This window comes from Microchirus variegatus (assembly GCF_963457635.1).
Source record: "Microchirus variegatus genome assembly, chromosome: 5".
NCBI lineage: Eukaryota > Metazoa > Chordata > Actinopteri > Pleuronectiformes > Soleidae > Microchirus > Microchirus variegatus.
Window position 1 is genome coordinate 24,749,728 of NC_139806.1, and position 17,547 is coordinate 24,767,274.

At 40.1% G+C, this 17,547-nt stretch overlaps 1 protein-coding gene across 1 annotated transcript in view; it reads right to left on the minus strand.

The window, feature by feature from the left end:
- Positions 1 to 17,547, minus strand: part of LOC310927356 (actin-binding LIM protein 3-like) — a gene marked incomplete at its 5' end in the record, with an annotated part of 46,805 nt that overhangs the window by 16,333 nt on the left and 12,925 nt on the right. The window contains 9 exons of the mRNA XM_083889651.1: positions 384 to 413; positions 529 to 696; positions 1,003 to 1,083; positions 1,901 to 1,959; positions 7,898 to 7,985; positions 8,346 to 8,439; positions 9,702 to 9,828; positions 11,370 to 11,482; positions 12,569 to 12,752. Of these exons, the coding sequence (XP_083745777.1) occupies positions 384 to 413; positions 529 to 696; positions 1,003 to 1,083; positions 1,901 to 1,959; positions 7,898 to 7,985; positions 8,346 to 8,439; positions 9,702 to 9,828; positions 11,370 to 11,482; positions 12,569 to 12,752 (944 nt within the window). The remainder of the gene's footprint in view (positions 1 to 383; positions 414 to 528; positions 697 to 1,002; positions 1,084 to 1,900; positions 1,960 to 7,897; positions 7,986 to 8,345; positions 8,440 to 9,701; positions 9,829 to 11,369; positions 11,483 to 12,568; positions 12,753 to 17,547) is intronic.

Consider the following 17,547-nt stretch of genomic DNA (forward strand, 5'->3'; position numbering starts at 1 on the left):
TGGATGGATGGGTGGGTGGGTGGATGTATGGATGAATGCATGGATCATGAATGATGGCTGATGGATGAATGTATGAATGGATGGATGATGGATGGATGGGTGGGTGGGTGGATGTATGATGATGGATGAGAGGTGGGTGATGGATGGATGGATGGATGGAGGAATTAATGGATAGGTGGATGGATGGAAGGATGGGGGAATGGATGGATGGAAGGAAGGATGGATGATAGATGGATGATGGGTGGGTGAAATAATGGATGGATTGGTAGACAAATGGGTGAGTGGGTGGGTGGATGAATGAATGAATATATGTATGTATGGATGGATGAATTAATGGATGGATGAATGGGTGGAGTGATGGATGGATGGAAGGAGTTACTTACATGAGAGTATGGTGATAAGGAGCGCAGTGACTATAAAAGTAAAAGAATAAAAATGAAAAAAATATATATAAAACATATGAACATATTGATTACTGAAGGTAGTAGTTTTCTGTTTAACTTTCATTGACTCTGTGTGTTTATTTACCTGTCCACAGCTGAACGGCTCCAGGGTGTCGTCCGAAAGGTGTGTGTGCGCGTGTGTGCGGTCAGATTGATAAGGGATGATGTCGGGCTGCTGGATGTCATACATGGCTTTGACCCTGGGCAGAGCTGCCATCTGCTTAAAGTCCAACACACCAGTGTTCGCCTTAGACTGTGACAGAGAGACCGAGAGAAGACAAAAGGATGATTTTAGTAATAACATTTGTAAAACAGTTATGGATATCAAATTGTTACAGGTCAAACACAACATGGTATGTATATATTGTATCAGATATGATGGTGCAGCTGTCAATTTTAGCTCAAGCTTAATATTTAAACTATTCTCATTATAAGTGACTCATAACAGCAACGCACGGAGACAGACAGTGTGTGATCGTCCTGTGACTCTCTGTCTGTTACTCATGATTGACAGCAGTGACAGTGGCAGCTGAGAGGGCGTTACCACGGCAGCACTCACACAGATGAGACGGTGAGGGGAGCCGAACAGAGGAGAGGAGCCCGGGGGGGAAATGGACGCCGTCTCTGAGGTACGTCTCAGCTGGTGGGGACAAAACGCGAGAGTCAGAACTTCAAAGCCCCAAGTCAAAGAGTAATAATAATTCAATAATTCAATATAACAAAGTTTAAAACCACATTTAAAGGCACAGTATGTGAAATTCAGCAACAATAATTCTGTTCTTCCAGGTGCGTTGGAGAAGCTGATTTAACTATAACTGACATTTTATGACGATCAAACTTCTTATTTTTTTTAACGTGATAAGGTTTTTGGTCACATCTTCCAGCCCTCAAACAGATTCGATCATTTTTATCTGTTATTACTAAAAAGGTGAATTCTGATATATGTTTATTGACAATATATTCTTACAAATTCAAGTGTGAATGAAAAAAAAACACTAAATGGGCTTCCAAACCTTTGCTTAAAGACAAGTAAATAATAAAAAAAATGTGACTCTTATAACAACACAAGTATTACAACATGTGGTTATTACGGTAATTTCAGCCACTTTGTCGCCAAAGACGAGAGAGTTGAAAAAACACCTGTGCATAGTTTCCATTTTTGGCAGTTATACTGTTAAAAAATATTTTATATAACAAGCAACATCTGTTGTTTGTGTACAAACTTTTTGTTTTTCCTCAATTTAAATAGTTAATACACTCTTTTAACATGCAGTTAATTATAAATAACTGCCAGATGTTGGCAGTTATTATGGAAAAATGGCCAAAAGCACTGACTCTCAGGACATTTTTCTGTCCCTTTTATGGTGAAAGAATGTAACACTGTGAAGGATAAGGAGAAAAAGAACAGAAACAGAGGGACAGAGCAGGAGGTCGTTGGTATTTTCAGCAACGCTCACCCTCAGTTTTCTCTCCAGTCGAGCGGCTTCTTTACACATGGGGTGCCAAACATCTGAACCTGCACACACACACACACAACTTAAGCTCAAATCTCTGTTTCCATTGTGTAGACCTACAACATCACCTTGCTGCAGATGGTGTCACTGTGCATCGTTCAACTATTCAGCGCACTTTACACAAGTTGATGCTGTATGGAAGAGTAATACAGAAAAAGCCTTTTCTCTGCACCCGCCACAAACAGAGTCGCTTGAGGTATGCTAAAGCACATTTGGACAAGCCAGCTTCATTTAGGTATAAGGTGCTGTGGACTGATGAAACTAAAATAGAAGTTATTTGGGCAGAACAAGAAGCTCAATTCTCTTTGTCCATTGTGTAGGCAGCAGCCAAAATCGGCCTTTCTCAAGTGCATCACCATCGATCGACAAAACACACACAAACACACACACACACACACATCATGGGGCATGAGCTGTGTGGAGGTGGTTTGTCTGGTATAAGGTCAGAGGATGTGAGTCTTCCTCTCTCTCTCTCTCCCACACACACACACAAACAAAGAGGATTCTAATATAGTGTCACTTTAAAGATGCTAATGTCGCCTGAAATATCGGTTTCAATGGACTCCGAAGACATTCGCTGTCACTGGACGACAAATCCTGCCGACTTTTATGATCCGGCAACTCTTCATCCAGCCGAGAGAAGAAGAGGAAAGTGGAAGTGGGAGCTTTCTTTGTCCTCGCATGGGCAACGGAAGGCGTCATGAGAAGGAGGGGAAAAAAAGAGAGCACAAATTGGGAACAAGGAGGAGAGGGAACTTATAGAGCAGGAGAAGACAGAGAGGAAATGAATGGAGGCTATTACAGTAGATCAAATTCATATCAATAAAGCACTAATGTCAGGATGTTATATGGATCTGATAGTGATGATGAGACTCTCTGTCACACACACACATGCTGACTCTGTATCATATTCTCAGGCCTCGGGCAGCGCAGAATGGACTTAACTGATCATGACTCTAATATACAGTCACTATCAATACCATATCTGACCTGCACACACACACACACACAGGTTTGCACAGGTATACTTCTAAGGACACATATTGACTTCCATTCATTTGGACAACCTTAATCTTAGATCTTAACTTAACCAGCTCCATAAAAATGAGGTTCTGTCTCATTAGGACCAGGTTTTGGTCTCCATGTGGACTGTTATTGCCAGAAAACGCCCTAAAGAGGTAACATTAACAAGCACACATACAAATATGTAAATACCTTAACATATAAGAACAGGTACACTGAAGTAAAAGGCAGCTTTACACACACACACACAAACCCACCACACTCACTCTCACACACTCCCACACACAAAATCAATACTGGAGACAGAAACCATGTGTGGTGATTCAGTGCAGCCCAGTCCCACCCACGCTGTCCAACCCTGCTGCCCAGGAGATGTATGGCCTTGGACTTGGGATCTGTTTTTTTGGGGGGTTTTTTCCTGGATGAGGAGAATCTAAAACATAAAAAAGGATTCAGAGCAGAGACTTGTATTAACTATGTATTAGCTCGGTATTACTGACATTCCTCACAAGAAAATACCCCCGGAGTCCTTCAAAGGCTTGCACTTTGGAAAAACAGGAACAAAGCCTGAGTTATGCAAATTGAGGTTAATAAACTCCCCTTATCGTGACTGGTGATATTCAAAAGAACAGATAAAGGCATTTTTTACATCTGTGCTTGTGCTGTTTCATATATTTAACGCATTACAGTGAAAACAGTGTTTGTCTTCTGCCCTTTTTGTTTATTGAGAGGACGAGGTGAAGATTTAGTCATTGGGTGCAAGAATGCAGTTTCTACTTGGAGGTTTCTTTCTTTTCATTGCAAATATTTTTTAATTCTGCCCAGTATAAAAGATCAGTCATTTTTAGTGCAATTCATCCAGAAATACATGTGACTACAGACATTTTCAAAATTGCACAGATGCACTTTGCATCAAAAATATGATTATACTGTAAACTAGTTAGCGTTCCATATCAAAACAAGCACTTTTATTTTGAAATTATGTGAAATATCATCATAAATATGACTATAGTATTTATATGTTTTTTTTCCACTTGACCGGCCCCCTACTGACCAAACTCGACACTCATTGGCCCCTTAGGTCATTTGAGCTTGAGAACCCGGTTTTAAGGGATGAGAAAATGTAGTGTTTATGAAAGTTAATAAAGGGTAAATATTAGAAATAGTACTTATACTAATCTGAATTAATACAACTACAGTATATTTACATTTTTGTGAGTTGATACTGCTAAAACTGGACGATCTGTTTGCTTTTCATGTCTGGCTTTTTGTAATTCATAAAGGATGGGAAAAAAAATTAATTAAATAAAAGTATAGAACCTGGAGGAAAAGGTAAAGAGATTTAGAGCAACATTTAACATGAGCTGCAGCCTGAATTATGACAAAATGACTGAGAATTCTAATTGAGTGAGGTTCACTCGATTTGAAAAGACGTTAATGTGCATTGATGAAGCATCAATGAGCAGAACATAAATTTGTTTTCCACCTCCACCTCTTACACGCGCACGCACACACATGCCACTTCTTATTCTCCGTATGTCTCACGAGATAGATTGATTGTGTGTGTGTGTTTGAGTGTGTGCATGTGTGTGCGACGTAATTGAGTGTGTCTCACGAGTGAGATTGCTTAGCCCTCCTACATGTCTGAAGTCATCAAAGGGAGTGAATGTAACCTTGAGGCAACGCAGTGGAGCTCAGCGCGCGTGCACACACACGCACACGCACACACACACACACACACACACACACACACACACACACACACAGGTCTGCACAGCTATCCTCTTACATTGACTTCCATTAATTTGGACAGCCTTAACAAAGTGTTATCCCTCACCTTAACACAGAAATGAGGTTCTACCTCTTTATGACCAGAAGAAGAAGAAGAAGAACACATACACATACTCCCGTGTTCTTGTATTTAAGTGTGCACGAATATGAAAACGTGCATCCACAAACACAGAATGACAAAACGCACACACACACACACACACACAGGAACTTAAAGTGCAATATGCAAATGCTCTGTTTTACTGGTGGCCATGAACACGGCAGCAGAATGTCAATGAAGCGAAACGGGAGGTGTCGACCTGTGCGGCGACTGCGGGACGCGGCTGAGCCAGAAGCATATGTTGGTACATTAGCTCCACGTTTAATCTGGAGCCAGCTCAGTCAAGCTGAGCTGTTTGTGTGTGTTTTAACACCGAAAATTCACGGCGCTGTGATTTATTAAGCGGCAGGTGATTTTCTTTTTGTGTACAGTTTATAAAATATAATTACATTTCTTCATAGAATTACATCCAGGTGAGACCTTTATAATGGTGAAGTCAAGGCTCATTCTTCCATATAAGCTGTGTTTATTTTGAATGTTCCTGTATAATAGTGTTAACTGGTTCCCAATATACTAACACTGAGAGCTTTAGGTGACTATTTGATATGATGTGATTTGATTTGTGATATTGTGTTATAAATTAATAATAAGATGAAGGATTAGAATTACCATGAGATACTATATTTAGGTTTTTTTAATTGCCTAAAACATTTCAATTGCAGACCTAAGAATCTGCTAATTGCACTCTTTAAAACTGAGATTTCAATTTGAACATGAATTATTGTCTGTGGTTTCCATCTATTGACGATTTTCCTACTTTGATTTGATTTGTTTGTTCCAAAAATGACAGAAAATTTGAAAAATATAACAATGAATCGCCTTTTCCCAAACTCAAAATGGGGACATCACTCAAATTCCATGTTTTGCTTACAAATATATTCAATTTACAGCCACAGAGGAGCTCGGAAACCAACATGGAAGAAGATAAAATAGTTGCCAATAAAGCTTTTTACTCTATTTTCAATTAATTATATGCTGCAGCCCTGGTTAGAGGAATGACAAATCACAATTTCAGAGCTTATTATCATTGGCCTGAGTGAAAATGAAAGGGTGAGGCCAAATGTCTAATGCTCCTTACATTGGAGCTTAACTACATGTTTGCACAACGTAACGCCATTTCAGCATCTTCCCTTTGCATGTTACGAGCAGTGTAATACAAACATTAGTCTGATAACGCGGCACGTTTCCTCCCGACGCGATTGCAATCGCGAACAAACGATAATGAACCAAATTTGCGCGTCATTCGCTTGAATAATTCAACGAGCAGAATGCACAAGGAAAACGGCACTTTGTGAAGCAGGTTCACCGACAGTGCGCTCACACCAGGCTGTGTACGCGAAACCGGCAATTGAGCTTATTTACATTAATTACCACAATCGCACTCGTAACAGAGAAAACAATTTGAACCTGCTGGCGTTCGGCCAGGTTCATTCAGATTAATTCTGACAGGGCAGAATAATGGACGTGGCAGAGACAGAGCTCGAGAGGTAATGGACTCCCAATGTTCGTGTGGAACGAGGAAACACAAGGTGGAGGCCACTGAGTGTGTGTGTGTGTGCAGGCGGTGTGTGTGTCTTTGTCACCAAATGTAGTAACGAGTGTTATATGTGAGATCAATAACCTACATAATGGTACTTTGTTAAAAAGAGGTCATTTATCAGGTGGCTGTATCCTACTTCTCTCTCTCTCTCTCACGCACACAAACACACACACACTGGTTTTGCATTCTCTGTGTTGACACTCATAGACATAATGCATTCCCTAGTCCAAGGCTATTCAACTTAAGGCCCGGGGGCCAGAATCGGCCCTTCAAGCAATTTGGACCGGCCCTGCAGCCCATTAACCCATAATGAATGTATTATTAAAAGGCCAATAAAACCGTAGCTTCGCCCATTTCTGGCACTTTGCAACACTTTGTCTTTATATTGTTACCTCTAATTTTGTAAGAGCCAATTGAGACTGTTATACCCAAATGTTGGTGCTACTGTAACTGTAACCTTTTTGCACTATACGCAAAATGTATTGTACCTGAATGTTGGTGGTTTTGTGTTTTGTTCTTACCTTTTTTGCACAAAACTAGGAACCATTTCAATAAATAAAAATAAGTGCTAAATAATTTATAACATTTTGTTTCTATTTGTATCCGTTTACTGTACATGCAACACAAAATAGTAGTACAGTGGTTGACCGGCCCACTGGCTGGACAGCCTTCTGAAAAGCTGGCCCTCCGGAAATTTTAGTTGAATAGCCCTGCCCTCGTCCCTTACCTTAACCTTAACTTAAACCTGATTCTAACCCTAACTCTAAAACCAGATCTAAATCCTCAAAAAGCTCTATGTATTATTGAGTACTCTGACCACAAAATCTCCGCCCTAAACGTACACTCTTAGAAATAAGGGTTCCAAAAGGGTCCTGAGGTTCTACCTGGAACCATTTGCTTCTGGAAAACCATTTCCTGAATAAAGGGTTTTTCAACGGTTCTTGGTAACAATAATGGTTCCAGTAAGAACCATTTTGATCCAGAGAACCCTTTAAAACCACTTTACTGAATAAAGGCTTTTAAAAGGGTTCTTGGTGGAACCCTCCATAAGGGTCCCAGGTGGAACCTTTATAAAAAGGTTCTACCTGAAGCGAAAAGGGTTCTCCTATGAGGACAAACCGAAGAACCTTGTATGGTTCTAATTTTATTGCTAAGAGTGTAACCAGTTCCTCAGATATTAGGTTCCGCCTCATTAAGAACAGGTTTTGGTCACCATGAGGACTACTGGCCCTGCAAGCCTAAGTCTTTCTATTTCTAAGACGTAGAAATACAAGTACAAACACACACACACACACACACACACTGGATGGACCATCTGGATATGTGCGAGGAACAGCTGATTCAATAGATGCTACAGTTCTATTTTTATGCCTGTTGGCTGTAAGAATACAGACGCACCTTTGTGCGGCGGTAAATATCTATCACAAAATATCTTCTTTTATATACATATATATGCATTATAGTGTGTCATCATCTGCACCCTCACCTGTGAGGTACATTTCCTCTCCTTCCAGGAACATCATGTGACAGCGTGCACACCTGGCACATTTGGGGTGGTAGCGCTTCCCGCCAGCCTACAGCAGAGACAGAGGAAAGGAAAGGAAAGGAAAGGGAAATAAATGACCAAGTGAGAAGCAAAAGCAGGTGACAGAAATGAGCAAACAAGAACAGAGTGGCGATAAAGGAACAATGAGGATTGAAGAATGAGGAGGCACAGTAAGAAAAGGCCGTGGAGGAGATGGAAGTGTTGCTTTGTTGTTTGTTTCCAAAGATGTGGCAAACACTTGAGTCTCTTAGAGAGGGGCAGCTGCGGCTTTTTATAGACGCACATACAAAACCCACACATTTTTCACACGGGAAAGAAAAAATCATGAACATGTTCCCATTTGTCACAGACACATTTTGGAATAAAATAATTGGACAAATGCTCTCACCTCCAGCACTCGGCCGCTGATGTACCTGCTGCAGCCCTCACACCTGATCCCAAACTGAGTGTGGTAGTCGGCCTCACAGTAAGGGATTCCATCCCTGCAGGAAATCAGAGAGAAAACAGTTTTTAATACACTTTTCATACAAAATAAAGTAAAAACAACCAAACTCAAAACCATTTACTGTTCCTGAAAAACACAAAATGAGATGTAGCAGAAGAAAAGGGAGTGAGGAAATGTCTCTATAACAAATTGAAGCCTTCTCTATTCATCCCTCATTTTCCACGGAACTACGGTGGCCCTCACATACCATAAAGCTTTGTTTGTAAGCAGTAAGCTTCTACTACAAGATGCGAAACACATATTCAGGTAATTTTTTTATGTTTAAAGCGGACCTAGAACGGAAGTTCCAATTGACGCTGTTTTGTTTGGTGTGTATCTGCGACATTACCTCGTTTATGAAGCCATGAATGTTCGAAACAAACAGTTCAGCCCCTGCTGAGAACGTTTTGATGTATTGTATTATATTGGAGGTGTTTCACGAGCGACAGTGTCTTCTGACTCTGGGTCTGACTCCGGGTCAGCCATAAAAGGGACTGCGGTGGGGAGCCGTGAAGAAGCTATTTTTAAACATTGTTCAAACAATGTTTAGATAATGAGTAGCAGTGCATCCACCGCTCCAGAGGGGGGAGCTGCGCTTCTGAGAGCTGGTGTGCTAATTACGTCACTTCCGGGTATTGGCCAATCACAAGACAGTTGGGAAGGCTCTACGCTGGCTGGCCAATCACAACACAGTCTGTTTTCTGGGTGTGAGATTTCAGTCTGAAACATCGTGGCTAAGGGGAGCTTCAGTAAGGAGAGATTTCTATCGGCTTGTTTACAGCAACTAGGAGGTTTTTGACCATAAAAACAAGTTAATGTATGTAAGAAGACCTCCATAACTCACATATATGTGCAACAGGATCACTCTATGTGAGCTTTAAATGATTATGCACACATATATAAACCACATACCTATGGGTAGTCACCATAAAACACTACCACACTGGATTATAGTGTATTTTCCTTGCCTTTTTTCACTCCTGTCACACGAGCACAGACTCAAATCTTGCTGTAAATTCCCAGGCATTGATTAAACAGTCAGCTGTTCATCATCTATCAACCACAGCAGCAACATCCTCATCTCCTTGTCGAGCCCAGTCGGAAAAACTTAATTATCATCTGTACAGTGTCGTCTGTATTATTAAATTATATTCATTCATGTCTGTCATTAGCAAAAATAACAATAGTGTCTTCATGTCAATTAAAGAAGAAGAATGTGGAAATGTTCAGGAAGTCCAGATGGGCGATGGAGCCACCTACTTGCTGATGTATTCTGCAGTGAGCGTGCGGCCGCAAGTTCGGCATTTAAAGCAACTGACGTGCCACTGTCTCTCCAGAGCCAGCAGAGACTGACCCTGTTTGATCTCCTCGCCGCAGCCCGCACAGTCTGGAGAGGAGAGGAGAAAAAGAATGAAAAGAAGCCGCTTCAAAGAAATCTTCATCATCATACTGTCATCATCCCCCTCTTCTGTCCTCACAGGTACGGTCCTCCTGACCAGATGGAACGACTAAAACCAGGCCACAGTCTGACCTGGAGCAGCAGGCCACCCTCTGTGTGTGTCTTTGTGCATTTGTTACCTATTTAGGACATTTTTTCTGGCAAAAAGAAAGATGTCCTCATGGAGACCAAAACCTGGTCCTGGTGGGGAATTATGTCCTAAGATTTTAATTGTGGTTTGGTTAAGGTTGGGGATAATGCTTTGTAGCCTGACTCCAACAACAACCCCAACCCCAATGGATGTCAATTCAAGAAGAATCTTCATGTATCTTCAAGTATCTTCATGGGGACATTTTGTCTGGTCATGAGGTCAAAGAGCGTTTTAGCCCGGGTTAGGGTTAGAATTATGTTTAGGTCAAGGTTATGGTAAGGAGCTAGAGAATGCTTTATGTCTATGGATTAGAAAAAACATGTATTTACAGGTAAACAAAAAAAATCTTTGTCTGGACTTTTTCAGGATTAAGGGTTAGAGTTTTGGTTAAGGTAAAAGTAAGGGGCTAACAAATGCATTTAGTCAATGATCTGTCCTCACAAAGATAAAAAGCAACCCTAGGGTTGAATATAGCCCTAAGATAAAACCACAGTGTGTAACAATAAAATAACTGTTGTAATATTGACTTTCTTCTCAATATGGAACATTTATGTATTAAGTTTGACTTTTTTAAATTCTCTCTTATCTTATTTGAGAGCATTTTAAAGTCATAGGGACAGAAAGATAAATACACAATGCACAACAATCACAAAAGCACCCACAGAAAAGAGCTCTTGAGACGATCTAAGGTGTTAAAATTAAAATATAACACATAGCTCGTGCCATTATGATAGAAGATGGGATTTATTGGCTGAGTAATTGCACCACGTTCTCCTGCATTTCTCTCCAAGTTGTTCCTGGAGGTAAAAAACAAGTGGGTTGTCTGTTCTGTAGAATGAAGATAATTAACAATATCATGGAAAAATGGCAGCAGTGAGGCAGTCTTTTTTTCTGGAAACAAGTGTTCAGTTTTGCCTTTTTTTGCCAGAAGAATCTTCAGAAGGTAGGTGTCGTTTTTTGGATCAGCCATGAAGGATAATGTCCAAGGTTATTCTCTTGATATTTAATGTGGTACAGGAAAAAAATAAAATCTTCCTATTTTAATCTCCTGTTGGCTTTCTTCTTGTCAGGCACTAATTATCTTCTCTATACCATAATGATAATATGTGTGATACGATGTAGTTTGCTTTTAATAAGTGTCCTCAAAATTTGAAGCTGTGATGAAGCACAAATAATCTACTGAATTGTTTATGAACAGTTACACAGCTTTAGTGTGTGTGTGAGTGTGTGTGTGTGTGTGTGTGTGTGTGTGTGTGTGTGTGTGTGTGTGTGTGTGTGTGTGTGTGTGTGTGTGTGTGTGTGTGTGTGTGTGTGCATATGTGTGTGTGCGTTTTCTTACAGCTTGGTCCATGGACCTTGACGGGCTTGTCGCTGCTCAGAGAGTGTGAGCACTGCTGACACACACACTTCTTCCCACAGAAGGTCACCCTGTCTCCAATTGGGAAAGGACTCCTGTGAACACACACACACACACACACACACACACACACACACACACACACACACACACACACACACGTACAGAACATTTCTCTGATCTTGTGTATGTAGATACAACAGCCCAGAAATTCAAAGTCCCCTCATGCCGCATAAAGGGCAAGTTCACAGAAAATCATCAAATCCCATAAGATAATTTCACCTCTCACCCTTTCACCCTCTCCCGTTGCAGGTAGTATCTCCGCTGCCTAGTTGTCTGTATTTAAATAGTGTTTTTCTAGTCTTGAAACCACTTGAAGTAGAGTCCTACAACCCTATCAATGAAAAAATAGGTTCTAGCTTTCCAACAGTCCCTCCAATCATCATGCATCAGCCTAGGGTCTGCGCCCACCCACTGCTCCATTGACTCCCGGAGAAGGCGAGCTTCCCTGGAAGAGTCTAATTTGTCGCATTAATCCATTTATTTATTAATCGCCGTCTCACTCCGCGCAGTGAAAAAAAAATATTATGTGCTGTCTCATAGAGATCAAGTGAAGCTGAGTTTCCACTGCTTCTGTGCTTCTGCGGGGGATGAATGAGAAGAAAATTGCTTCAGACGATCAGTTCTACCGCACATTTTAGTAATGAAATGCAAATATTAAAGTACATATCTGACTTCACACCATTTAATTTCTCAGGAATCAGTCAGTCAGTCACGTTCGTAGTGTTTTTCTTGTCCCGCTGTTGTGGTCCAGCCACAAACAACTGGCTTTTTTTTGGACTCAGCCATTTTCAAGATGAATAAGCTTAATTTGCAATCCGAGCAGACCGTTTTCTTATTAGCAGAGTGGGTCCTCACGCGCACTCACGGGGGAACTGGGTCCAAAAACTCAAAGCAAACTAAAAACCTAATGATCCGTCTTTACAGTGAAAACACTGAGTGACCGTTAGCCCTTTTTATGTATTGACTGTGCTGCCTCGCCAGTCACACTTAAACCGACCGCTTTCATAACTTTAAGTGAACTGAACTAAAGCCAATACAGGATTTATGTAATGGACTGAATATGATGATTAAAGGGAGAGAGCAGCCAGAAACATTCACTACAGCTCCAGACCTGTTACCTGCAGATGCTGCAGACGAAGCAGTGAGGGTGGTACGTTCTCCCCAGGGCCGACACCACCTCTCCAGTGATGTACTGCTCGCAGCTGTCGCACTGGGTCCCGTAGAGCCGCTGGTAATCCTCGGTGCAGATGTACTCACCGGAGTGGTGGAAGAAACCCGAGTGCACCAAGTCGCAGCCACACACTGAACACATGGAGAGAAAAACATTGAGTTGGTTCACTTCCATCCATCTTCTACTGCTCTATCTTCCACATGAGGGTCAATTCCAGCTGATGTAGGGGCCAAAGGCGTCGTCCATCACATGGGGACAAACAATCATCCACTCTCACACTCACACCTATGGTCAATTTTGGGTGTCCAATTTGCCTAATCCCCTAATCTACATGTTGTAGTAACCCACTTTTCGCCCTGTGTCATCTAAGATTGGCATAGCACCCCCCGCAACCCTGCTGTGGAAGATAAAGTGGTAGAAAATTGATGGATGGATGACCCATAATCCATCATTTTTAAATTAACACCACTGAATCTTAATCTGGGCACTTTTTAGTACTTGTAAACCCTTAGTGCTCACTAATGCTGCAGGTGCATCCTTGTAAACCCTTAGAACACAGAGCAGTTTGGCTTAAACACACAGTATATACAGAGGGTATAAGAATGTGCAATACAAGTGCAAGCACAGATTACCGCAAATCCAGACAGTTTTGGATTAAGAAAACAATGTTACAACCATATATAAAAAATACCACAGTAATGACTGACATGCATAATATTACACAACTTGCTGCTATAACTATGAAAATCAAGTTATCAGCCTGCCTTCTTGACAAAACACCGTCGTTAATCCACTAATCTAGAGGTTTCACCACATTTTGAGATTGATTGAGACGAGGTGATATTAAACATGGTTTATGTGTGTGTGTTATTGTTGGAGTGGGATTGTTGGGAGTGCAGTCTGTTGTCCTGTGTGACCTCTAAAGGGTTAATACTATAATCTGGTTTGGGGGGATTAGTACAGTAACCTTCTAATCTGTTAGTTTGGCCATTATGTCATGGTTATTCTGCTCATATAAATATTTACTTATGCAATATTTGTGGGGCAGGAGATTGCGTGGATATTGATTTTGTAAATTGTTGAATAAGAGTGACATTTACCAAGTATATATGGTATATACAGTATATATGTATATGGAAACACTTTGTTTACTCCACTGTTTACACACTGAGTGATGTACGGCTTGGGTTTAGCAAATGTGTAGAGTCTTTCAGCCAAATGATTGCCTTGTCCCGGCTGTGCCGTGGGTGAGGAGGCCTCTGCTGAGCTGTTTGCTCAGGCACATTAAAATGGCCTGTGCGAGGATTTGCGTCAGTGCACAGGGACTCGGGAGCTTCCTCTTCCCTCCCCTCATTTGTGTTTCATCAAATTCATAAAAGCTTGTGCCATTTGGTGAACACAAATGGAAATCCTCTTAATAATATAATGCCATCAATGAGAAGTTGTTATTTTAGCCTTTAACACCGATCGTAATTACGCAGCCGGTTTGTGCTATTGGAAAAAATCCAACGGTTTCTACACGTCAAAGCCAACGTGTGGTTATTACGGTAATTCCACTCACGCTGTTGCAGCAAGCTGGTGAATGATCATATTTTTTATCGCTAAGGGGGAAAAAAAGGGGGAAAAACACTTGTACATGATTTCCATTTGTTGGCCTGTTTTTGGACATTGAGACAAAAAATAATTTAAAAAAATGTTAAAATACGTTTTATACTGTTCAAATTTCAAATTTAAAGGTGCATTATGTAATAAATCTAAAGCAACTGCCCACAAAATCCTCATAATATGTCACAGAGACTCAGGAATAATGTTCATTTAACAAACTGAACTCACCAACAACAACAGTACAGACAAAATATTTGCATTAAAATCAATTATTTTGCAGACTGCAAATCATGTTTATGTTTTGAAATCATGTTTTGGCATGGGGCGCCACCTACCAATCATTGCAGTCAGTAGAGTCTCAGCTGCCGAGCAACCAAGGGTTGCCAGTTACGTGAGAAAACGAAACCTAAAAGACCTCGGTATTTTGGATTTGAATGTTGTAACCGTTTTTGGCCACAGTCTTGCATATGGCACCTTTAACAAGCAAAATCTGGTATTCGTGTATAACTACAGTGTTTTTTCTAAATAAAACTGTTTTTCTTCATTTAAAATTGTTAATACACTATTTTAACATGCAGTAAATTGTACATACAGTACATGCCAAAAAAAAATGGGCAAAAACACTTTCTCAAGGGACATTTATGGTTAAAATATGCAAAAAAAAAACTGACATTTTGAGGCTTAGGTGTCAAAAGGTTAATTCCCAAATATGAATCGAATCCCTGATGCTGTCAGAGATGAGATTTACTCACTCGGCTCCACACTCTCACTGATATGACTCGTCCAGACAGCACAGGTATAAGCTGCATGATGCACAGAGGCACCGTGATGCAACCTAACTCTGTGTGTGCTATAAGTTAGACGTCTGAAAGTCAGCCAACGGATCGAGATATCTGACAATGAATGAACTGAACGTCTGGCCTCTAATTAAGCTAATGGCTCTAAACCCAGAGGAGTGAATGGATCTGATCTGATCCAAGCTTCTGTGTTAAACGTCTCACACACACACACACACAGAAAAAGAGAATGAGAGCAAGCCAGACAGTCGAGCTGCCTAATTTAATCTCCTGAAAGCCTACAGACATTACGGTAACATTTTAGGGAACTGAATTCCTTTACAAACCTTTCTTCCTGTGAACCAAACATGAAAACATTTATAATTCCCTTTTAAATTGTTATTCTTGTAACATGTAGCTGTTCAACACTGTTTAACAGAAACATCATTTAAAGTGTAAGTAGGATGTGTAATAATTAAGTATAGCAGGTGAGATGAACTAAAATAAAACACATTAACAGCAGGATAGAAAAGTACAACACATCTACAGTGCTGCATCATAAATGTCCTTGTTTTAATTTAATTTAACCAAAAGCAGTGGGAACAAAAAATAAATATTGGAGAAAAAGAGTGATGAGATCATCTTTCCAACTGTGTTCTGCTTAGATATGGACTTTATGACAAAATGCTGATTTTGTAATTACATTGCAATCTAAATTAAAAAGTTGGATTTAAACCCAGTCGTTCTCGTCCTTTTCTTTCTTCTGTTTGTTTAAATAGCTTATCTGCATGACACCAATTGCATACTGTAGTTTAAAAAAAAAAAAAAAAAAAAAGACTTACTGACAATTCCTCTGTGTCCCTCTCATCCTTTCACACCCTGCTGATAGAACTCACACATTCATTGTTGTCTGGTAATGGTGATAAACTATTAAGCTGTGGAGGAAATCAGGAAAGAGCAGGAGCTGTTCAGACCTGGTGTCTCTCGAGGCACTTTTGCAATACTTGGATTTCAGATCAAAGGCCAAATTTAAAATAAGCCGTATTAGTTTCCAATGAGGCAAATTTGATCCTATGTTATTAATAATATAGAGCATTCGCTGTATTTTTCGCCTTCCTGGTGAGTGCTTTCAATGGTCTAGTTCTAGAAGCAATTATACCTGACCCTTTAATTTTAAATTAAATTAATATCACAATTTATGTTCAACAGATTTTGTGCAAATATTGATGGTCCAAAAAGGACAAAGCTTTTTGTGTCACAATGAAGTTCAAATTTGTCTCAACAACAGCTGAATTGTTCTTTGATTTTTCATAGACTGCCACCATTTAATACTATAGTCGTAAAACATGACCAGTTCACTTTATTCTTCTTCGATCCGTCTGTTTACCATGGGCAAGTGGCGCAGGAAGTCTAACTTGCAATCTTGTTCCCAAGAAAACCAATTAACAAAAAAAAAAAAACGCATAGATGTTCTGCATCAATAATACTTAAAGCTTTTATGCAAAATAATGGGAATCGGTCAAAATCACTGGATCAGATCTAACCCTATTATTTTGCGGAGTCATGGTTGGCTTTTCTCATTTCTTTTTTTTGGGAGCGCAATATTTCTTACACAGTTGGAGAATTAAGTGTTTTGAATGACTCAAATGTGTTGTCAACATCTTCATAGTTAAATATAAATGCTCTTAAAATAATTTGATTGGACTACTAATATCGGTATCGGTAGCTACTTGAGTTTGTGATAACGGTATCTGTATCAGACACCTAAAAGTGGTATGGTCCCATCCAAGTTTTTACATCATTTCATGGCTAAACACGCCAAAATTATCCGGAAAACAATGAACACTTGAAGACACAATGCAAAAACAATGCACTACCTTAAATGCCAAATTGTGGCATGCTGTTTAACTTTTAAATTGGTGCCATGTCACAAAATGGAACAGTCCTGAATCAATTCACAAATGTCCAAATTCTGATTATTTAATGTTAAATAACGTAAAACAAACGGTACGAAAAGGCGGAACTCCAAAGTGCAGCTCGTTTCACCCAACTACTTTATAGGTAGCACATAACAAAGCCGAGATTTAGCGGCGCTATTTCATCGTGATCGCAACACTCAACAACGAAACCAAACAGACGACAAGAAGAAAGAGTGAGACAGGGTAGGATAGAGATGACGTGTGACGTCTGTTGCCAACGTTTTGAGCGTCATTATAACTGCGTACGTCATTATAACTGCGTACGTCATTATAACTGCGTACGTCATTATAACTGCTTAAGTCATTATAACTGCGTACGTCATTATAACTGCTTAAGTCATTATAACTGCGTACGTCATTATAACTGCGTACGTCATTATAACTGCATACGTCATTATAACTGCATACGTCATTATAACTGCGTATGTCATTATAACTGTGTACGTCATTATAACTGTGTACGTCATTATAACTGCATAAGTCATTATAACTGCGTACGTCATTATAACTGCGTACGTCATTATAACTGCGTACGTCATTATAACTGCATACGTCATTATAACTGC